The 19,519-nt window shown below is 52.2% G+C and overlaps 2 protein-coding genes across 2 annotated transcripts in view; both read right to left on the bottom strand.

The window, feature by feature from the left end:
• Positions 1–1,174: 1,174 nt before the first annotated feature.
• On the bottom strand, positions 1,175–13,288 carry TRIM63 (tripartite motif containing 63). The gene is made up of 9 exons (XM_045782441.2): positions 12,981–13,288; positions 11,938–12,110; positions 8,752–8,920; positions 7,886–7,981; positions 6,435–6,668; positions 5,656–5,678; positions 5,195–5,319; positions 3,026–3,100; positions 1,175–1,765 (listed from the first exon to the last, which is right to left on the bottom strand). The coding sequence occupies exons 1-9, from the start codon at positions 13,137–13,139 to the stop codon at positions 1,755–1,757; spliced, it is 1,065 nt and encodes a 354-aa protein (XP_045638397.1). The 5' UTR covers positions 13,140–13,288; the 3' UTR covers positions 1,175–1,754.
• A 190-nt stretch (positions 13,289–13,478) lies between these two features.
• LOC123782438 (uncharacterized) overlaps positions 13,479–19,519 on the bottom strand; it is a 30,728-nt gene continuing 24,687 nt past the window's right edge. Inside the window, exon 5 of the mRNA XM_087858716.1 lies at positions 13,479–14,366. Within this exon, the coding sequence (XP_087714842.1) occupies positions 14,357–14,366 (10 nt within the window). The 3' untranslated portion in view covers positions 13,479–14,356. The remainder of the gene's footprint in view (positions 14,367–19,519) is intronic.

Below are 19,519 nucleotides of genomic sequence, written 5' to 3'. Positions count from 1 at the left end.
AGACACCCCGCATTTGGGGGCCCTCATTTCTCAAGAAAGACACCCCATTTAGACACCACAATTGGTAAATAATAATAATAATAATAATATAATAATAATAATAACTTGACAAAGGACTAGAAATGAGAGAAAATTTTGAAAATTCAAAGTTAGGGACTGAGTGAGCCTTGGAAAAACTCCCAGAAGTGAAAATGGGCAGAGGTGTGATGGGTCGAAAGCACTATCATAAAGTGAGCTCCACAGGACACTAGTTCTGGACGATGTCACACGAATGAATAAGCTGGGAAATGCTGGGTTAAATACTCAATCCACCAAAAAATATCAAGAGGCAGTATTTCAAACACCATGAACTAGATGGACCAATCATTGTCTAAGGTTATGGCAGGACTGCTCAGAGCCCTTACCTTGCTGCTGTGCTCTGAACGTCGAAAAAATGGGACAGACTCTGCAGTGTTCCTCAACGATCTACGTTCGCAGCGGCTCAGACCCGGTCACGTGCCTCCTTGGATCCGCTCGGCCTCACCTCTCTGCTGGCCCCTTGGCTCCTTGTTCACGGAGGCCCTGGATGCTACGTCAGCCTTGGTCTTTGCCTTATCCATCCCCTAGCACTGGTGGCTGGCTCGGCCTGCCCTGCATGAAGTCTGGAATTAACACTCTGGGAGGTGGACTTCGATCCTGAGACAGAGACGAAATTCCCTTCCTTCTTCCCTCCGATGAACTGCTTTGAGCAGTGTTGCATTCTTTATGACTTGCTAGAAATATCTCCCATGACTGAACAAGCAGCTGGGGGCGGGGGGAGGGGAGGGGTTCTCTTGGTGAAGCTGTAGCCAGCTCAGTAATGCCCACGTCACATTTGCTTCCCTCCTTTCCTGTCCCGCTGCCACTTCCCTTCCCTCTGGCCGCCCTGGGATCGCCCCGAGGCTACAGCATTGAAGCTTTGCTTCAGTCTCAGTGTTCTGGAGAACCAGAAAACAAGGCATTGAAGCTGTTTCTTGGGGACTCCCTCTCAGGGCCAGTTTTCCACTGCGCTCCCATTGGGAAATGCGAGTTTAAAGAACTTCCTCTTTGGCGGAATGGAAACCGGGCCTGCAACACACTTCCCATCAGACCTTCTGTCCATCCGCTCTGAGTTCTTCCCAGAACAACAGGCTGAATGAAACCCCAGCTCTTTGGGTAATAACAGAAAGAGAGCGCTGTGCATTTATTGAAACAACATGTAACACAAACTCAGTTGCCATCCCCTATGTCAGGGATCGGCATTGACACCTGCACGGTACAGTATCCCTTTCTCGGCCTGTGAGTGCTACCCAGCCCTCCCTCCCAGGAAAGGAAGAGGGCAGCTTTGTCAGGCTGGCTTCCCTCCCCTCTTTCTAACAATAGCCGGTCACACAATGACCAGGCATTATCATACAAAAGTTCCTTTACAAAAAGCACCAATTGGCATACATATACAAGTATATACAAAAATCACATTTAAAAAATGTACAAAATATTCCATTTTGCACCAACGTAGAAAAGTGTCCTGTGTGGTTGTTTCAAGCACGTTTCCAATTCTGGTTCAGTGGCTGCTGGACACAGCAGTGGGGGTCCTACTGCTAGTTCCTGCTCTCTGAGCAGGGAGAAGACACACCTTCCCTTTGCCCCTCCAGGGGCCCCGACCCCTCCCACCCTGGGCCTGTCACCAAGGCAGCTGGGCCCATCCCCACCCTCCCCAGTCTCTCTGCATTCAGAAGGTCTCTCCCTCATCCAGCTCCTTACTGGTGTCCTGCAAGGTAGAGACAAAGAAACACAAGGTGAGACAGGGCACGTGGCGGGGGGGCGGGGGGGCGAGGATCCAGGGCTTACTGAGCCCCAGTGACAAAATTATCAGACTCCAACTCCTGCCTGGCCCGTGCCTTTTTAAACCAAAATAGAATTTAGTCATCAAAACACCACGGATTGCACACCCAACACCAAACTCCAAAAAAGTAGCCTGTATTTTTTCAACTGGATTGGAATTTAGTTCCAATAGTAACTTGGCTTGAAAAATGATATCAGCAAACATGTGCTAATCAGCAAACGTGCTTTCTACGCGCCAGACACTGTTAAATGTGATCTGATTTACTCTTCCCTAGAATGTTTTGCCGTCAGTAGTTCTGTGCCCCGGTGTATAGATGAGGAGATCGAGACCAGAAAAGTTGTGAACAGCCCAAGATTACACCATTCCTCTGTGGGAAAGCTGCCGTTCAGAACCCAGGCACTTAACGACGCTCTGGGCACAGAGAGCTTTCTAAATGACTACCCCGAGAGCACGTGGGTGGGCAGATGCCCCAGAGGCCAGCGGAGGACCCCACTGAGGAAAGCCGGCAGGCGGACAGCGGTGGGCGGAGCAAACGGGCAACGGGGGCGGCCCCTGCCCAGCGCCAGCTCTCTGGGATTAGGGAGGCGGGCAAGCATTGTTAGTTCTTTCCAAATTTTCACAAGAAGGTGGAAATCCAGATTCTTAGTTGAAATCTTCTTTCAAAACAACAAAAAAACAGGGGCGCCTGGGTGGGGCAGCCCGTTCAGCCCCCAGGTCATGATCTCAGGGTAGCGAGACCAGCGTGGAGCCTGCTTGGGGTTCTCTCTCTCTCTCTCTCTCTTTCATTCTCTTAAAAAAACCTGTCCCCCATCTCCTAATTTTTAAAATGTTGGCAACTAATTTAAAAAATTTTAAACATTGTGCTGGCCCAACAAAAGTTCTCAGTGGGTCAAGCCTGGCTCATAAGTCCCCTGTCTTCTATGTGACACTGTATTGCTTTCCACTCAGGAAGGTCATTGAGATATAAAAGGAAAGTTTTTATTATGAATAGTTTGGGGGTTTTTTCTCTAAGAATAAAGGGAACAGGATTTTACCCTCAAAAGGTATAAAACCCGTATTAGGACCATCACCACATATTGGCATCGTCCCCAGGGTCCAGCACAGCTCTTTGCCCGCAGTCGGGATTTCGTGTTGTTGAATGACTGAACGAATGAATGAATGCATGATGGTGGAGGACTTTCTTACCTTCTTCCTTTCTCTCTGTGGACTCTTCCTCTTCCTGATCTTCTTCTTCTTCAATGAACTCTTCCTCTTCCTCATCTGTGTGTGACAAAGAAGAACTGTATGAGGACGGAGCCAGTTCCTCGGAGGAGCTGCTCAAAGGGGCACCAGGCTGGAGACAGCACCTACCCAAACCCCTTCCACACCCAGTTGGGACCACACGGCCATGCGGTGACATCAGTGGCCCCAGAGGTGACGAGCTTGCCAAAGCTAAGCTGCACAGAGGCCTGCTTCCTCCTGCCCTGGCCTCCTCCTTCCTTCCCACACCCCTCCAAGGGAGGGAGGTTCAAGACACCCCTTTGTTCTAGGAGCAACAGCAGCTCCTATCACTTGACCTGCCGGTGACCAGAGGGGACTTTGGGGGAAGCACACTTGGTGCCTCTGCACGTCTGACAGTTAGACCGAGACACGTCCCCTGGGGGGAATGGACTCCCTGGTTCTCAGGGATCAGAGTCCTTGTCGTGGAGGAATTTGCTCAGCCCTTGAAATCTGCTTGCCTAGCACTCCCTGTCCAGTTTTCCTCATTCCACAGCCTCCAAAGGGGTGGCCGTGGGGTGGGGGACATTTCTAGGGTCATCTGCTTGATAGCTCTCTGAAGCTGAGCCCCAGACAGACGGCGACCTGTGTCCTCACCTTCCCATCCTGGGACATGGCCTTCACGCTCCGCTAACAGGGAACGTGTCTGTTCACCCTCCCCTCCCAAGCCACTTCCTCAATGCTTTGGGGCCCTGAGCCCCCCAAAGCCAGAGCATTTGTCAAGAGTGTGCATGGGGGGTTTGAAAGAGTTCATGCCTCCAAAATGTCAGCCTGATTTCCGGCTACATAGCTGGGACCTGTGCATAACCCGGGGGTTTTTGTTGTTGTTTAATTATTACCACAATTAACTGCTCTCAGCAGCATCGGCTGAGCCCTTCCTGTGTGCCCAAGTGTTGTGCCAAGCATCTTACACGCGTTGTCTCATCGACTCCTCCCCAGGGTCTCTGGAGCCAGACGGCCCTTGGTGGAGTCCGCGTGGGCTACTTACTAGCTGTGTGGCCTCCAGCAAATTACTGACCCTCTCTCGGCTTTATTTCCTTAACTACAAAATGGAGACGACGATAGAAACTACCTCGTAAAGTTAAATGACAGAATTTAATGAGTGGGGTATTTTGGGGTTCAAGCAGATCTTCGACACGATTCTGAAAGCCTGTGGCAGAGCCAACACGAGACGTGCGCGCTCTCTTTCTCAGCTGGTCACCGGAGCATCACCTCTCAAGTCCACATAACACGTGGCACAACTGGATCTGCTCTCTCTTTCTCTGTTGCTAAATAGCTACCTTGCAACGGTGTGACCTTGAGCAAATTATTAAATCTTTGTTCTTCATCTGGTTTCCTCATTTCCCCTTAGTACTTTCCCCTATTATTGCTAGGGTTATGTTGTTACGATGGTTATAGGTACTCTGTGCGAGAGTAATCACAGACAGAAGTGAGGAGAGAACACAGGTCCGTTAAGGTGCCCGGGTATCAGAGAGGGTAGCATTGGGAAGCTGAAGCTAGGACCAGCCTCGGGCAATAACTAGTTTTTGTCTGGTGCCTGACAAACCCCTCAGCATCGCTCTTTTATTTGTTTCAAGAGCACCATGACGTGGTCATTATTAGTAGGCCCACGTTTTAACTTAATTTTCGAAGTTAGAAAATGAGGCTCAGGGGTGTCTGGCTGACTCTGGCGGAGAAGCACGTGATTCTTGATCTCGGGGTCTGGAGTTTGAGCCCCATGTGGGGTGTGGAGATTACTTAAAATCAATAAAAACTTTAAAAAGGAAGAAGAAAATGCAGGTCGGAGAGGGAGAGGAGCTCACCACAGGTCACGCGGTAACGAGTGGTAGAGCCAATATTTGAACTGACTCTGCCTGACTCCAGTTGCCATGTGCTCTTTCTGGGGCCCCAGGCCTCCTGCAGTGGATCCATACATAATTTACTGAACGACAACTATGTAGCAAGTACTGTGCGAGGCTCTGGACTCAGGCAGAAGCTGGCTACAGGAGTCTGACTGTTTGCTAGTGGACCTGCCTCCAGGTGGGGCTCAGCAGCAGGGAAGCAGATTTCCAGGGGCGGAGCAGGGGAACAGACACCTGGCGCCACCCCCTCCTTTACCTGTCCCAAAGTCGATGGCCCTCAGGGCGTCTGCTATGTGCTCTAGGTCCAAAGTAAAGTAGTCCATGTTTTCAAAGCCCTGTTCTGTCTTCCCCAGCTGGCAACCCTTGGAAGCTTCCACAATGCTGTGGGGGAGGGAGAGAAAAAGAAGAGGCGGGGTGAGATTTCTGGGTCTCAGTGAAAGAAGGGGGGGGTCTTAGCTCCAATTCACAGCAGTGCACACATTTGTGGCCACACCCAGGCCTTGTATCTAGAGGCTCCCCGTGGAGGGGGGGTATTTCCTCTCCAGTCACCAGCAGAATGGAGGGGCCAAGAAGGCAGGGGATGCAAAGGCCAGGAAAGCTAGCCCGGGTCGAGACCCTCCCAGCCGACCTAATGCAAAGGGGGAGGCCCACTGGGCAGAGATCAGAGGCCCTGGTGGGACCTAGGGCCTTGGATCATAGTCCTGGGGAGACACTGACCTTTTGATGAGTTGCTTAGCACTCTGTGGGGGGAAAGAGAGACAGCGAAGGGTTAGGAGTGCAGAAGAAGTGGCCCCAAGAAATCAGCAGAACCAGTCACAGAGCCACAGATGGGCCCTCGGTGCTATTCCCTAGCCTAGCTGGGACGTGCTCCCTGCCCAGAGTTGAACAGCACTTGGGTCTTTTCCTCCTGTTCATGGTCCACACAAGGTTTTGGTCATCACTCTAGGACCCTTCCACTGTCATGGCAGGAAGCTTGGATTTTCAGAGTATCATTCTAAACATTCTTAAACTCCCAAATCTTCAAGACGAGAATCATATCCTAATCACCTTTTTATACCCAATGTCTAGCCCAAAGCCTGGTCCACAGTATGTGCTTAGGAAGTTTTTATCGAGCTGTGAAATCTTATCGTTGATCCTTTTCTGTCTCCCCAACAAGCTCTTCTAGGGCAGGCGGTATCTCCCTCATCTCTGTTGTCTCTACTTCTGTGGCTGACCTATAGCATGTGCTCAATGTAACAGTCTCTACGTGAACACTGTGTTTGGCAGCTTACAATGCCATTTCGCAAACATCTTCTTATTTGATCCTCACAAAATCAGTTAAGAGGAAAGAAGGTAGGAATCATTGCATGCCCATTTTACAGATGAGGACGCTGAGGCTTAGAGCTTTAAATGGCTTGCCCAGGGGCACGTGGGTGACCAGCGATGGAGCGTGACTTGCACTTTAGTCAGAGCTGGTGAGTCGAAGTGACCACCCACACCCTCCTCGTCCTGCTCACCAAGAGGAAGATGGCCCCGCCAGGCTCGTCCAGGGACTGGATGGCCGTCTCCACCAGCTTCGTGGACTTGTCCAGTTGCTCCCGGTACTGCTGGATAAGGGCCTCGATGAAGCCAAGCTTCTCCTCCTGCTCCCGCGTGATCCGCTGCAGCAGCTCACTCTTCTTCTCGTCCAGAATGGCGTACAGCACGTCAAACTTCTGGCTGAGCTCTTCCTTCACCTGGTGACTGTTCTCCTGGGGGCAGAAATCTCAGAGTCACACCCTGTGGGGTCCTCCTCCCTGCGCCTGGCACGTCCTTCCTGCGATGGGTGTGCTAGGAGTCACAGGTCTGAAGCGGGAGGGGATCTTACTACACCCCCATTTTACAGGAGACAAAATGAAGGCCTAGCAAAAAGGAAGCCCTTGCTGAGGTCTCGTAGTCCCTTCGCACACCAGTAACGTTCGGAGGCTGGTGTCTTGGAGAAAGCTAGCCCCTTCCTCAAAATTAGAGCTCCAGGGTCAGATGGGATGATTGATTCTGGGCCCCCTGTGTGCCCCGAAGTCACTCTCTCCCTCCCCCCATCCCCCATTTTAGGACAAGACTGGATTCAGGAAGCTCTGCCTCAGTTGGTCCTAACAGGGGTGGAGAAACAGCATCTCCCCTAGCGGCCTCCTCGTTGAGGCTCCCTTCTCTGCAACATAGTCTCCTGACCTGTAAAACAGGTGTAATAACCGTATCTCATCAGCCTGGGGGCTCTAGTACCCTCGATCAGGCTGCGAGCCTCGCATGAGTAGTAACAATGCCCCCTTCTTCTTTTGAAAGCACCCTTCACACAACTCTTCGTCCACCAGGAGTGTGATGTTCCTTTCCCCCCATCTCATCTCCAGGCCCCACCTCAAGTGGCGATGGGAAATCGTGGGTGCTTTTGCAGGGATAGAAAAGTTTCCTTCTGCCCCTACAGTCTGGCTACTCAGTGTGGTCCATGGACCGGCATGTTGGGCAAACCCCGGGAGTTTGTTAGAAAGAAATGCAGAACCTTATGCCTCCCTCCAGACCTACTGAATCAGAACTTGAATTTTAACAGGATCCCAGGGTGATCTGAATGCATTTTAAAGTCTGAGAAGCTTTAGTTCACCACACACTGGGAACAATGCTCTGAAAACTGCACGTGCTGAAGAAATACTGAGAAGGATTGCTGGGATGCTCCCTGAAGTCAGGGATCAGGTCTGTCTTGGTCACCACCCCATCCCCAGCGCCTTTGGCAGGGCCTGACACACAGCTGTGTTTCAGAAGCGTTTGGTGAATGAGTGGATGAATAGATTAGTTGGTCCCCACTCCACCATTCCCAGTTGAACACCGCAGCCTCCAGGCCCCAACCTGTAGCCACAACCCACAGGTGAGCCTTCACCCCAGAGACCTGGCTGCACCCAGAGGCTTTGGACCCCCAGACAAGGGCTCTTTTCCCCCTCACCTTGGTCACTCGACCAGAGTCCTCCAGCTGAGTGATGATGGTCTGCATGCGGTCGTTCCCCGCCACCAGCATGGAGATACAGTTACTCAGCTCAGTCTAGATGGCAGGAGGGGTGGGGGATCAGGAGAGGAGACAGAAGTGGTCTCAGGGCCTGTATTCTCAGGAGCGGCACCCTCCCTCCCCTCTCTGCGAGAAAGAGCCTCTTTCTGAGGTGCTGCTCAGATCCAGAGCAGAGAACGTCAGAGAGATACCGCGTCCCGGATGTTGCAAATGAGGCCCAGAAAAAGGGGACGTGAGCAAAATAGAACAGCAACGTACTGTCAGAGGAGGGGCTTGTTTCTAGGAAAGAAAGGATGCAGAAAAGAAGTAGAGTTGGAGAGTTCTAGAAGAGAAAGATCAAGAGAAGAGTGGGAGGCAGGGAAGGAGTGTCCGGAAAGAGGGGCCACACCTTACTGCGTGGGCAGGATGATGGGACTCCCACAGGCCTGGGGGCCCAGGAGGAGTGTTCTCGGCTATTTTCTGCTGCAGGAGAGGTAATCAGCCCAGGAAGAAGTATCTGGGGCCTGAAGCACACTGGGATTTAGAAGCCGTGGCCTGAGAGGACCCTGGCGGCCTGACCCAGGGGCCTGGTCTCTCCCCTGTGGCCACACCCAGGTGCTCTCAAGTGGCTCTAAGTATAACCCATGAGCTCAGCCACCTCCCCCAAGAGGCAAGGGCTGCTGTCCCTGTGGCCTGGGAAGTCCCTCCAGAGGGACTATTCCCGAAAGGCCGGCTCAGCAGATCTACAGGGATCAAAGCCACATCCTGAAGCATCTGGCCGTGCCCCGCAGGCCCAGGCTGGGGGTAGAAGCGGCACGGGCCAGTACCTTCTGTCCCTGGAAGACGCTCTGCAGCGGGGCTACCTCACAGGCCTGGTGAGCCCCAAACACCTTGCACATGGAGCACGTGGGCACCTCACACGTGAGGCAGTAGATGTTGATTTTCTCGTCTTCGTGCTCCTTGCACATGGGGTGGCTGCCCTTCTGCGGGGGCCGACTGCAATGGAGAAGAATCACAGGTCAGATGGGGGAGGGGGGGTTTGGTCCCGAGTCCCTGTCTCCTCCCCAGCTCCACGGGACCACCCCGGATCTAGGGCCTGAGCTCTCAGTGACTGGCTGCCCCCAGTCCTTTTCATTTTCTGGAGACCCAGAAGCAGGAAAGCCAAGTGACACCAAGGCCGTCCTCGTATCCTTGGACTCCAATACCGGTGAAGGAGCTGGCCTTAGGCCCCGCCAGTGCCGAACGTGGTTGTAGAGTCCCAGGGTCGGAACTGGAGACCATTTCTGGGAAGGGGAAACTGAACCCCAGGAAGGTGAATTGACTTGCCCAAGGTCACCCATCAAGTCAGGGAAGGGGAGGCAAGAGTGCATTTGCTCTAATTATAGTCCCCGTAGCTCTTGGTTCCTGCAGGCCGGACTCTGAGCAAAGCAATTTATACACATGGCCTCACTGAATTCTATATTTAATCCACCGGACTGTAACCGCCGTCAGAGCAGGGAATCTTGCCTGTTCTCTTCATCTCCGCAGTGTGCAGTGTGGGGCACAGCCTCAGTGGTGCAGGTGGAGAGATCGCGTCAGTGAGCACGCCCTGAGGGCGGCCCCAGGCTCAGAGAAGGAAGAAATGCGTGGGCCCCAAGTCACACAACCAGGACACGGGCAGCCCAGGCATGGCTCACAGCTTAGCCTAAGCCTTGACTTAAGGTCCACAAAATCTCTCCAGTGTCCAGAGTTTTCTCCTTCCCAAACACACATTCTTAGAATGCTTTGCTCGGGGCGCCTGGGTGGCACAGCGGTTAAGCGTCTGCCTTCAGCTCAGGGCGTGATCCTGGTGTTCCGGGATCGAGCCCCATATCAGGCTCTTCCACTATGAGCCTGCTTCTTCCTCTCCCACTCCCCCTGCTTGTGTTCCCTCTCTCGCTGGCTGTCTCTATCTCTGTCAAATAAATAAATAAAATCTTAAAAAAAAAATAAAGAATGCTTTTCTCCCTCGGTCGCGTTCTCTACGACTCTTGCATGTTATTTGTGTTTCTCTCGAGGCATCAGTTACTTCCCATCTGAGGCTCAGTTTTTTGGGTCTAAGTCCTACCTCCCCAGCTAGACTATACGCTCACTTAGAGCCAACCCCATGTCTACACTGCTGTTGCTTTCCCAGCCCCTGACACAGCAAGCCTCTCACAAATGTCAGATGGTGACTGTCCCCCGTCCATGTCAACGCCTCACCTCTGAACAGCCTTGCACAACTGGTCACACCCCAGGCATGATTATCTCCCCAGGTTCTTAACTAAGTCCCTTTCCAGACTTATCTTTCTTTCATCTTTTAGCCCAGGGTCCCCCATGCTGGCAGGGGTCTCTCTTTGCCACCTGTCTCTACTCCCACTCGGGGAAGGGAGCTCTGGAAGGGCCGTAGCTGCAGAGGTGAGGTAAGACCCTGAGGTCTGGTGCCCGTGCCCTCTGCCATCCCCAATGCCCATTCTCCCAGGCATCAGCACCTGGGTTCAAATCCACACTGTTCTGCCACTCACTCATTTTGTGACCTTGGGCAAGTGATTTCTGCTCTCTGAGCCTTGGTTTTATCCCAGAGCTACCGGGATCATGGCAGCTGTCTGAAATGAATGTGTTGAGCCCAGCACAGAGCAGACCCTCCAAAAAGGGCAGCTCTCCTGACATCTGACTATGTGGAAAGGTCCCGAAGGGTTCAGACATAACAGACTCTTCATAGGTCGGCACTTGGGGCAGGGGGCCCATATTTAGGTGCCATATCGACTTTATTATTGTGAGAATGATCGGCAATATAGCCGCACTTTTGTAGTGTTGAACTCAGCAACTCAGAGGCCATAGCAGTTCGGAATGTCCGCCTGGAGTCAGACAGACAGGCTCCCTCCCAGCTTCACCGCCTGCTGGGTGCCTCGGGCAAACCTCTGACCCTCTCTGAGCCTCTGTTTCCTCATTGGAAAACGCGGGTAAGAATGCCGTGTGGACTGCCGTGAGAATGAAACCGGGGTCACGCACAGAAAATGCTCAGCACGGTGCCTAGACCCAGGAGGTGCTCCATAAATATTTGATACATCTAACACTTCCCATCAAAGCCCTATTTGAGAGTCGCAATAACCAACCTTACCACCGGTTCTGCAGGCGGGAAATGAAGGCAAGTTCCCGCAGAGCATTAGTAACAGAGTCAGACTCGCGGACGGTTCGCCCAGTCAGGGCTTTTTCTCACCAAGATTGGTGTGTCACCGATGCTGGGGCAGGCCGCTGCCTGCGGGCAGCACTGGGGGACGGTTTGGGACCAAAAGCCCCGAGGGCAGCAGCCTGGGAGTCTTGTCAGGGGTCCGGATGTGTAAAGAGCTCCCTGGTGACCGTGTCTCTCCCCAGTTTGAAGCCACACACTGCACAAACTCTGTTCCCACAAATTCTGCCCAGGACGGAGCTGCTGTTTCACCAACAGGGAGATTGGGGCCAGATCAGGGCTGTTCCCTGGCCATTTCTCTTTCCAGCTGGGAAAACTTGGGCAGCTGACGTCACCTCTTTGAGCCTCAGCTTCCTCATCCGTGAATGCGAATGATGAAAGTCATGCCCGATCCACAGGGGTGCTGTGGAGCAGCGCGAGGAAGCTTCCCCAGTGCCCACAACGATAGCTGTGGCCTTCGCTATAGAGAGACCAGCTGTGTTCTCTCTGCACTTTCCTCTGCTTGTCGTGGCCACTTAACTGGCCCCAGTGCGTCCCTCCCCCTGTCACATCTCGCCCTTCCCCTGGTTCCTGTCTCAGTCTCTCCTAGGAGGGCAGCCTCAATGTCTGGGCTCTTCCCATTCCCTGAGTGACAGCGGGAGCTGGTGCTGGGGACAGAGAAGGGCCTCCATTCTGCCTGAGGAAGAGGGAGAAGGCTCTCTGGACTGGCGAGTGTCGCTCTTCCAGCCAGGGCACTGGATCCTGGGCAGAGGGGAAGGAGCTGGGGAGAGCGGGGACAGAGCGGCTGGGGAGGGAGGATGGGCTCCCCGCAGCCGGGCGCACTGACCTGGAGCACTCCTGCTTGTAGATATCAATGATGTTCTCCACCAGCAGATTCCTCTGTAGGCCGTACACTCCGTGACGGTCCATGATCACCTCATGGCGGCAGGAGGGGCAGCGGAAACGGCCTCCAGACATGGACACGGAGCCAACCCGGTTGGTCCAGAAGGGATTTGCGGCCTGCGGGTGGCAAGGGCAGAGGTGAGGCCTGGGACAATCTCCGATTGTCCTTCTTCCTGCTTCCCCCAACAGTTCTCGTCAAACCATTTGACCTAGAGCTCCCCATCCTGAGATGAGAACCAGCCCACTTATAACAGGGAGCACCTCAGAAACAACTAAGCGAGCGTGGGAGTCGGCAGACCTAGGCGCAAGTCGCGGTTATCTTCTGAATGACTTTGGGCAAGCAAACTTCTCGCTCCAAGCCTCCACCCCATTCACGCAAGGGGCATTATCATTAGAACCAGCTCGTAGGGCTGCTAATTCAAAGATAAAATTGTGAGAGAACATTTTGTAAAATGCTTCTGGGAACCTTGAATCCTGCCTCCCAGCCAGGACACTCCTCCCCTTCCTTTGTTCAGGAGATGGATCCCCTCCAGCCCCATATTATAGGGAACCGGCCTCGAATGGGAAGACGCCTCTACTGCCCAGGGCCTCCTGGCCACCCTCCTCCTCCGAAAACTCTGGGCCCCCTGCCACCAGGGAGCTGGCTCCCTCCCCAGGGGTCTGGTTTCTCTCTCCTCTCTGCCTGCCTCTCCCACTTATCGCTTGAGGCATTTGACTCCTGATTGGAGAGTCAACTGCGGGCTCAGGGCAGCGGTGGGGGAGCTGTGGGCAGGGTGGGGACGGGAAACACGCGTCATGGAGAAGGAATGGGGCAGCCAGAGCCGCCGCCGAGCCCCCTTCCGTCCAGAGGCCTCTGCAGGGGCTCCGCTCCAGACGGGAGAAAGCCAGCCCTGGTTTAGAAGTCCTGCACTAAGAGAGACTGGCTTTCACCACAGGCGTCCTGAGTGGCCACCTGGGGCCCGGGACCCGGCCTTGCCCAGCGCTCACCTGGAAGATGTCATTGGCACACTTCCGGCAGAGGTTGTGCTGACAAGGCAAGATGACCACTGGCTTGGTAAACATCTCCAGGCAGATCGGACAGATCAGCTGCTTCTCCAGGTTCTCCATGGGGTTCCCATCCTGGATCAGGCTTGATTTATAATCCATATTGTCAGGAGGTGTGGGGGTTCACCTGGCTGCCTCCTTTGCCTGCCTCGCTCTACGCAGACCTGGGGTCTTGCCTTTATCACAAAATACCCACACAGAGCCTCTTTACCTTCTTCTCCTGGTGCCCAAATTCTGTCTTGGTCTGAGGCCCCTCTGATATTTATAGCTGGGTCCCGGTCACATGAGCCCCAGGAGGGGACCAGCTGAACATTCCGATGCCAAGTGGCTGGCTGGGGCTTGAGTTTCCTCCAGGCCTGAGAGACCGGCCCTCTCAAATCACATGTGGGGATGAGCAATCGCTGTTCTCCCGGGAGGAGGGTCGTAAACAAGAACAGCCTGTTCGTGGGCAGGCCTGGGGGGAGGATGGGGTACCAGAGTTTCCTCCAGAAACTAGTGTCTCAGGCTGCCAAGCCAGCAAGGGGACCCAAGGAGTGGGCCACTGGGATTTGCAGGGTTAATAACCAGGGATCCCTCACTGACTAAACCCCCTCTTCTAGAGTACTGAGTAGCTCCCAAGAAGAGGGGTCAGAGCAGCCCCTCTCTCTGAGCCCATCCTGAGCACAGAATATTGCTAGAGACCTTGAGACCCCACCCCAGCTAGCCCAGCCCTCTGGCAGCCGTTGGCCACTATGTTCACTCTAATGCTGAAAGGGCTTACTTGAGACATAGTCCAGTGCCCTTGATTTATAGATTTTGACCCTGAGGTCTAGAGAAGGAAAGGACCTTATCCAAAGTCACTTAGAAAGTCAGTGACAAAGCCAGGAATCTTTTTCATTCATCAGACATTTCTCTGAGTACTAACCATACATCAGGCACCAGGGTGACAGATAAATGAGTAATCCGTTTCCCTGCCCCTAGAACCTCACAGCCCAGGGAGGGAGGCAAACAGAAATAGCTATCACGGGGTGCCACGAAGCCCCACGTGGACACTTAGAAATTATCCAGATATTCCCTCTGCTCTCTGCACAAATTTAAATTTTTCTCCATGTTCTGTGGGACATCTTCTGTGTTGGCAAGTAGAAATCATTAGAGTAGTTCTGATGGCTATTTTTAATGCGGAATCTCATGCAAAGGGATGCAGGGGCCAGCCAGTGTCAGGTGCTGGGGCAAGAGTGAGAGCAGTGACAGGGGGCCTCGAGGATGAGCCGAAGAGACCGCGGAACATGCAGGAGTACCCAGGGTCTCACGAAAGAAGGGCGGTAGGAGAGGAGGTTGGGTCACCTCAACCTGAAAAAGAGATGATGGTTGGAGCCTTGAGGCAAGAACTAGTGAGTAGTGAGGGAAGACGAGCCAACCTTGGGGTGAGGGGAGGAAATGGGAGCGAGAACCAGTCATAGAAAGAGGAGGAGGGGGGCGCCTGGGTAGCGCAGTCGTTAAGCATCTGCCTTCGGCTCAGGGCATGATCCCGGCGTTCCAGGATCGAGCCCCACATCGGGCTCCTCCGCTGGGAGCCTCCTTCTTCCTCTCCCACTCCCCTGCTGTGTTCCCTACCTCGCTGGCTGTCTCTCTGTCACATAAATAAATAAAATCTTTAAAAAAAATTAAAAAATAAAAAAAAAATAAAAAAGAAAGAGGAGGAAGCCCAGAGGACGAGAGGCTGGGGGATGTTTTTTTTTTTTTTAAGATTTTATTTTTAAGTGATCTCTATACCCAATGCGGGGCTTGAACTCACAAATCCAGGATCAAGAGTCATAAGCTCCACCGACTGAGCTGGCTAGGTGCCCCATGAGGCTGGGGAACTTGAAGGAGAGGGTGCTCCCTGCCAAATGTTAATGGCCAGTTTTTGCCGGGCACCTACTTACCGAGTGCCAGGCACTGTGCGAAGAGGTTCGTACGAGTTATTTACTTCATTTCATCACCCCAACAGCCAACAACGTGAGAACGATTCTATCCCCATTCCACAGATGAGCAAGTACAGAGCATAAAGTAAGTGGCGTGAAGCAACATAGCTTGCTAGAAATGGCTCTAGGGCATGAACCCAGGCATGCTTGACTCAGAAGCCCAAGCTCCTTATTGTTTTTTAAAGATTTATGTATTTATTTTTAGAGAGAGCACGCGAGTGAGCAGGGGGAGGGGCAGAGGGAGAAGTAGAGAGAGAGAGAGAGAAAAACGGACTCCCCAATGAGCGTGGAGCCCAATGCAATGTGGGGCTTGATCCCACGACCCTGAGATCATGATCTGAGCCAAAATCAGGAGTTTGAAGTTCAACCCACTGAACCACCCAGTCACCGCCCCTGCCGAAGCTCCTTCTGTCTCTACTGAACTGCGGGTCACCACTGCCAGGCCAGCTAGGGGTTGGAAGAGGGGGCAGGATGAAAAGAGGCCATCCCTTCTTCCTTGCTCACACCTCAGCTTTGTTCAGGTATCAGATAGCACTGTTCTCCAGGAAGGTGGACCTCTCCAAGGCCACAGGAGACTAAGGCTTAAGCCTATCACGGTAATACCATTGTCCTTCGTCTAAGAGATATAGTTATGGCCTAGGAGACCCAAGGGCTCGTGGAAGTGGGAGAAAGATAAAGGACTTCCTCCGTGATAAAAAGTGAAGTGCAAAAGGAAAGCTTCATTCTTGCCTTTGAATGGGGGCTGTGAGCGGGTGGGGCAGCTAGTTTGCAGCCCAGAGCAGGGACAAGTCTCCGGGAGACATCCACTCCCTGGAAAGAGCAAGGAGGGACTGTAGAAAGCACGGGTGACATTGATGCCATCACTGTGCTGCCAATTTACCCACCCCTGGACCTTCCCCCCTCCTGACTATTTATGATGTGAGATAACAGGGGCGCCTGGGTGGCACAGTCGTTAAGCGTCTGCCTTTGGCTCAGGGCGTGATCCCAGCGTTCTGGGATCGAGCCCCACATCAGGCTTCTCTGCTAGGGGCCTGCTTCTCCCACTCCCCCTGCTTGTGTTCCCTCTCTTGCTGGCTGTCTCTCTCTGTCAAATAAATAAATAAAATCTTTGAAAAAAAAAAAGATGTGAGATAACAAACGTCATCATAGTGTAATTACTCTGTTATTTGCAGCAGAGAACACTCTGTATACAGTCAAGTCTCCACCTCCTATACGCCAATGATCCTCACATTTCTAATTCCAGTTCAGACCTCTCTCTCTCCCTCAAGCTGAAGATTTGTTGGAGATCTCTCCTGGGATGTCCCAACAGCACCTGGAACTCCTCATTCCCCCAAACAGAGCGCACCATCTTCCCCCACACCTAACTCCTCCTTGCATTTTCCTTGTCTCGTGTCTCAGCGAACACCACCACCATTCACCCGTTTGCACAGACCGAATAACTGAGAGCCGGCCTTGGGCTCCCCATCCCTCCACCGCACACCTGGTCAATCTCTGCATCAAGCATGGGTCCGTCTTTGCTTCCCACCTGTCATTTTACCCTCATCTGTTTGTGAGTCTGATTCTCCCTTTGGACCTTGAAGACTTTGAGGGTAAAGACTGTCTCTGTTGATTCTGTACACCTGGTACCCGGCACACAGTAGGCCCTCAACAAATACTTCTTAAATGAGTGGACTAGGGAAGGAGTGAGTTCAGTAAGGGAGCAACACGGTCACTGTCAGACTTGGGAAAGATTGAGATACTTGAGCGAGGTGTTTTTTTTGTTTTTGGTTTTTTTTGGTTGACACGTTGGAGAGAGAAAGTGCTGGAAGATTGAGAGGGGGTGATGGAATGAACAATTCAGCCTCAGAAAGGAGAAGGACACTCTCTGTCTTGAGTTGGGAGGAGAGGAAAGAGGAAAGGATGGAGGTGAGAATCAGGTGCTGGGAAGTGGAGAGAAAGGTCTTCCAGTTGATGACCTTGGTCAAGAGGGAGTTGAGGCCAACTTCTGAGGCTAAGCAGGGGTACGGGGAGCATGAGTGGGTGGACCAGCCAGTGCGGAGTGTAAGAGGAAGTCCCCTAGAGAGGCCTGGAAGGGCTGTGTGAGGGCAGAGGAGCCTTGCTGGTGTTTCATAACCATCGTTTTCTATTTGCGAGGAGCCATTCACATGGTTCTGTTGACTTTGTCCAGCCGCACTTGGCAGTCCAGGTGCAAAAGCCACGCAAATGGACAGTGGGATCCACTCCACCTGGGCCTCGGCCAGGCCAGCGCTGCTGAAAGTCAAGAGGTGAGGAAGGGGAATTCCCACGTGGGCCACGCTGGGCATCAAAACATGTCTTGTCACTTAATCCTCCCAACAGGTCTGCAAGGGGGGTATTATGATCTCCGTTTTCCCAGGAGGAAACAAGATTCAGAGAGTTAATTAGCTTGGCCAAGGTCACACAGCCACAAGCGGCCGAGCAGAACTGGGGTTCACATCCAAGGTGGTCCGACTCCTAACCCAGTGCTCCTCACGCTGAAGCATTTATTGAATGCTTACTGCGTGCCAGGCATTGTGCTAAGCCCTTCCCAACCATCCTCTCTTGTTCAGTCCTCAAAATAACTCAGTGAGGCACGGGTCATGATTTTCCCTGTTTTGCAGCTGAGCAAAGGGTCTCAGAGAGGTTAAGTCACTTGGCAAAAGACCCCAGCCACTGAGTGGTGGAGCCAGGATCAGAACCAGGAAGTTATAAACTAGTGTCATTACCAGTTGCTGGAACATACTGGAAAGCTATGGATTGACAGATGAAAAGACAAGGAGTATCAGTGGTACATCTGATCCAGAGCTTTTGACATTTTGCTGCTTCCCTCTTTGCACATCTCCTTGCTTATTTATTTATTTTTAAGCTTTAATTTATTTGAGAGAGAGAGAGAGTGAGTGAGAGAGAGAGAGAGAGCATAAGCAGGGGAAGGGGCAGAGGGAGAGAGAGAAGCAGACTCCCCTCTGAGCAGAGAGCCCGATGTGAGGCTCAATCCCAGGACCCTGGGATCATGACCTGAGCTGAAGGCAGACACTTAATCGACTGAGCCATCTAGCTGTCCCAATTTTTACTGTTATTTTTTAATTTTTAAAAATTTTTACTGTATATTAATGAAAATTTCGAACACCCAGAAGTAGAGAGAAATGTACAATGAGCTCATGTAACCAAACCCAGCTTCAACTGCTACCAACAATTTCCCAATCTTACTTCATCTAAAACCCCACACACTTCTTTTGTCTGAAATATTTTTTAAAAGATTTTACTAATTTACTTGACAGAGAGATACAGAGTGCCAGAGAGCACAAGCAGAGGGAATGGCAGAGAGGGGGAGAAGCAGGCTCCCCCCTGAGCAGGGAGCCCAATGCAGGGCTCAATCCCAGGACCCTGAGATCATGACCTGAGTTGAAGGCAGACACTTAACTTACTGAGCCACCCAGGCGCCCCTTGTCTGAAATACTTTAAAGCAAATCTTAGACATCAAGTAATTTCATCCATAAATACTTCAGTAAGCATTTCTAACCAATAAGGATTTTTTGTACATAATCACAATGCCATTAGCATATCTAACAAAAATAATAAGAATTTCTTAATATTATCTAGTTTCCAAACCATTTTCGGAGGACGCAGATTGCCTCAAATGTCTTTTACAGTTCGTTTTACAAATGAGATCCAGATAAGGTCTCACACATGGCCTTTTGGTGTTTTTGTCTGTCTCATTGATCACTTTTAATCTGTAGTAATCGCCTTCCCTCCCATTGTTCTGTGCCACTGATTTGTCAAAGAATGATGCGGGGTATTATGATTCTCATTTGGACATATCAGGAACTGAAGTTCAGAGAAGTCGAGTGACTTGCAGAAAGAACGTCACCCAGCTAAGAGACAGGCCTCATTTGGGACTGCCCCCAAAGTCAGTTACCCCTGGGAGGAGCTTAGTGCCCAAAGGGGTCCCAGCTGGGTAGGGGCTAGACAAGGTGGTGGGGGCAATGGGCTGGGCCTGGCAAGGAAAAGCAGAGATGGAAGGTAATAAAAACTGTAACACTACTTTTGACTGATGGACTGCTCGCCCGTGGCTGGGCATCTACTAAGAGCTTCGTGGCTCTATTTCATTCCGTCCTCATGACAACCATCAGTAGGTCATACTTATCCCCCATCTTCCAGATGAGGAAACTGAGGCACGGATTGGCATATGGAGTTGTCCCAAGTCCCATGGCTAGTGTAGGCAGAGCTGAAAGTGGCTGATTTAACCCCACATTCTATGCTGGTTTCGATTGTCACCAGAGGCGGACTTTTTGGAAACCTGAGATTTTGAGGCCTGGTGGTTGGAGAACATTCTGTCAGACACTAGCAATGTGATGCCCACACCCGCCACACCCACCTTCAGTTTCTTGTTTGCAAACAGAGCGACCATTAAGAAATGCTCCCCGAGGGTCCCTCCGTGTCCTCAGTGGCTGGATTCTCGGAGGAGCTCTTCCAGGGATGGGTGACTGGCTGACACAGGCCCCGGGGGTGGTGATGCTGGAGAGGAAACCACCCTCCCTCTCC

This window comes from Ursus americanus, chromosome 33 (assembly GCF_024610735.1).
Source record: "Ursus americanus isolate L20-20 chromosome 33, mUrsAme1.1.p, whole genome shotgun sequence".
Taxonomy (NCBI): domain Eukaryota; kingdom Metazoa; phylum Chordata; class Mammalia; order Carnivora; family Ursidae; genus Ursus; species Ursus americanus.
This window is presented reverse-complemented; position numbering and strand designations above follow the sequence as displayed.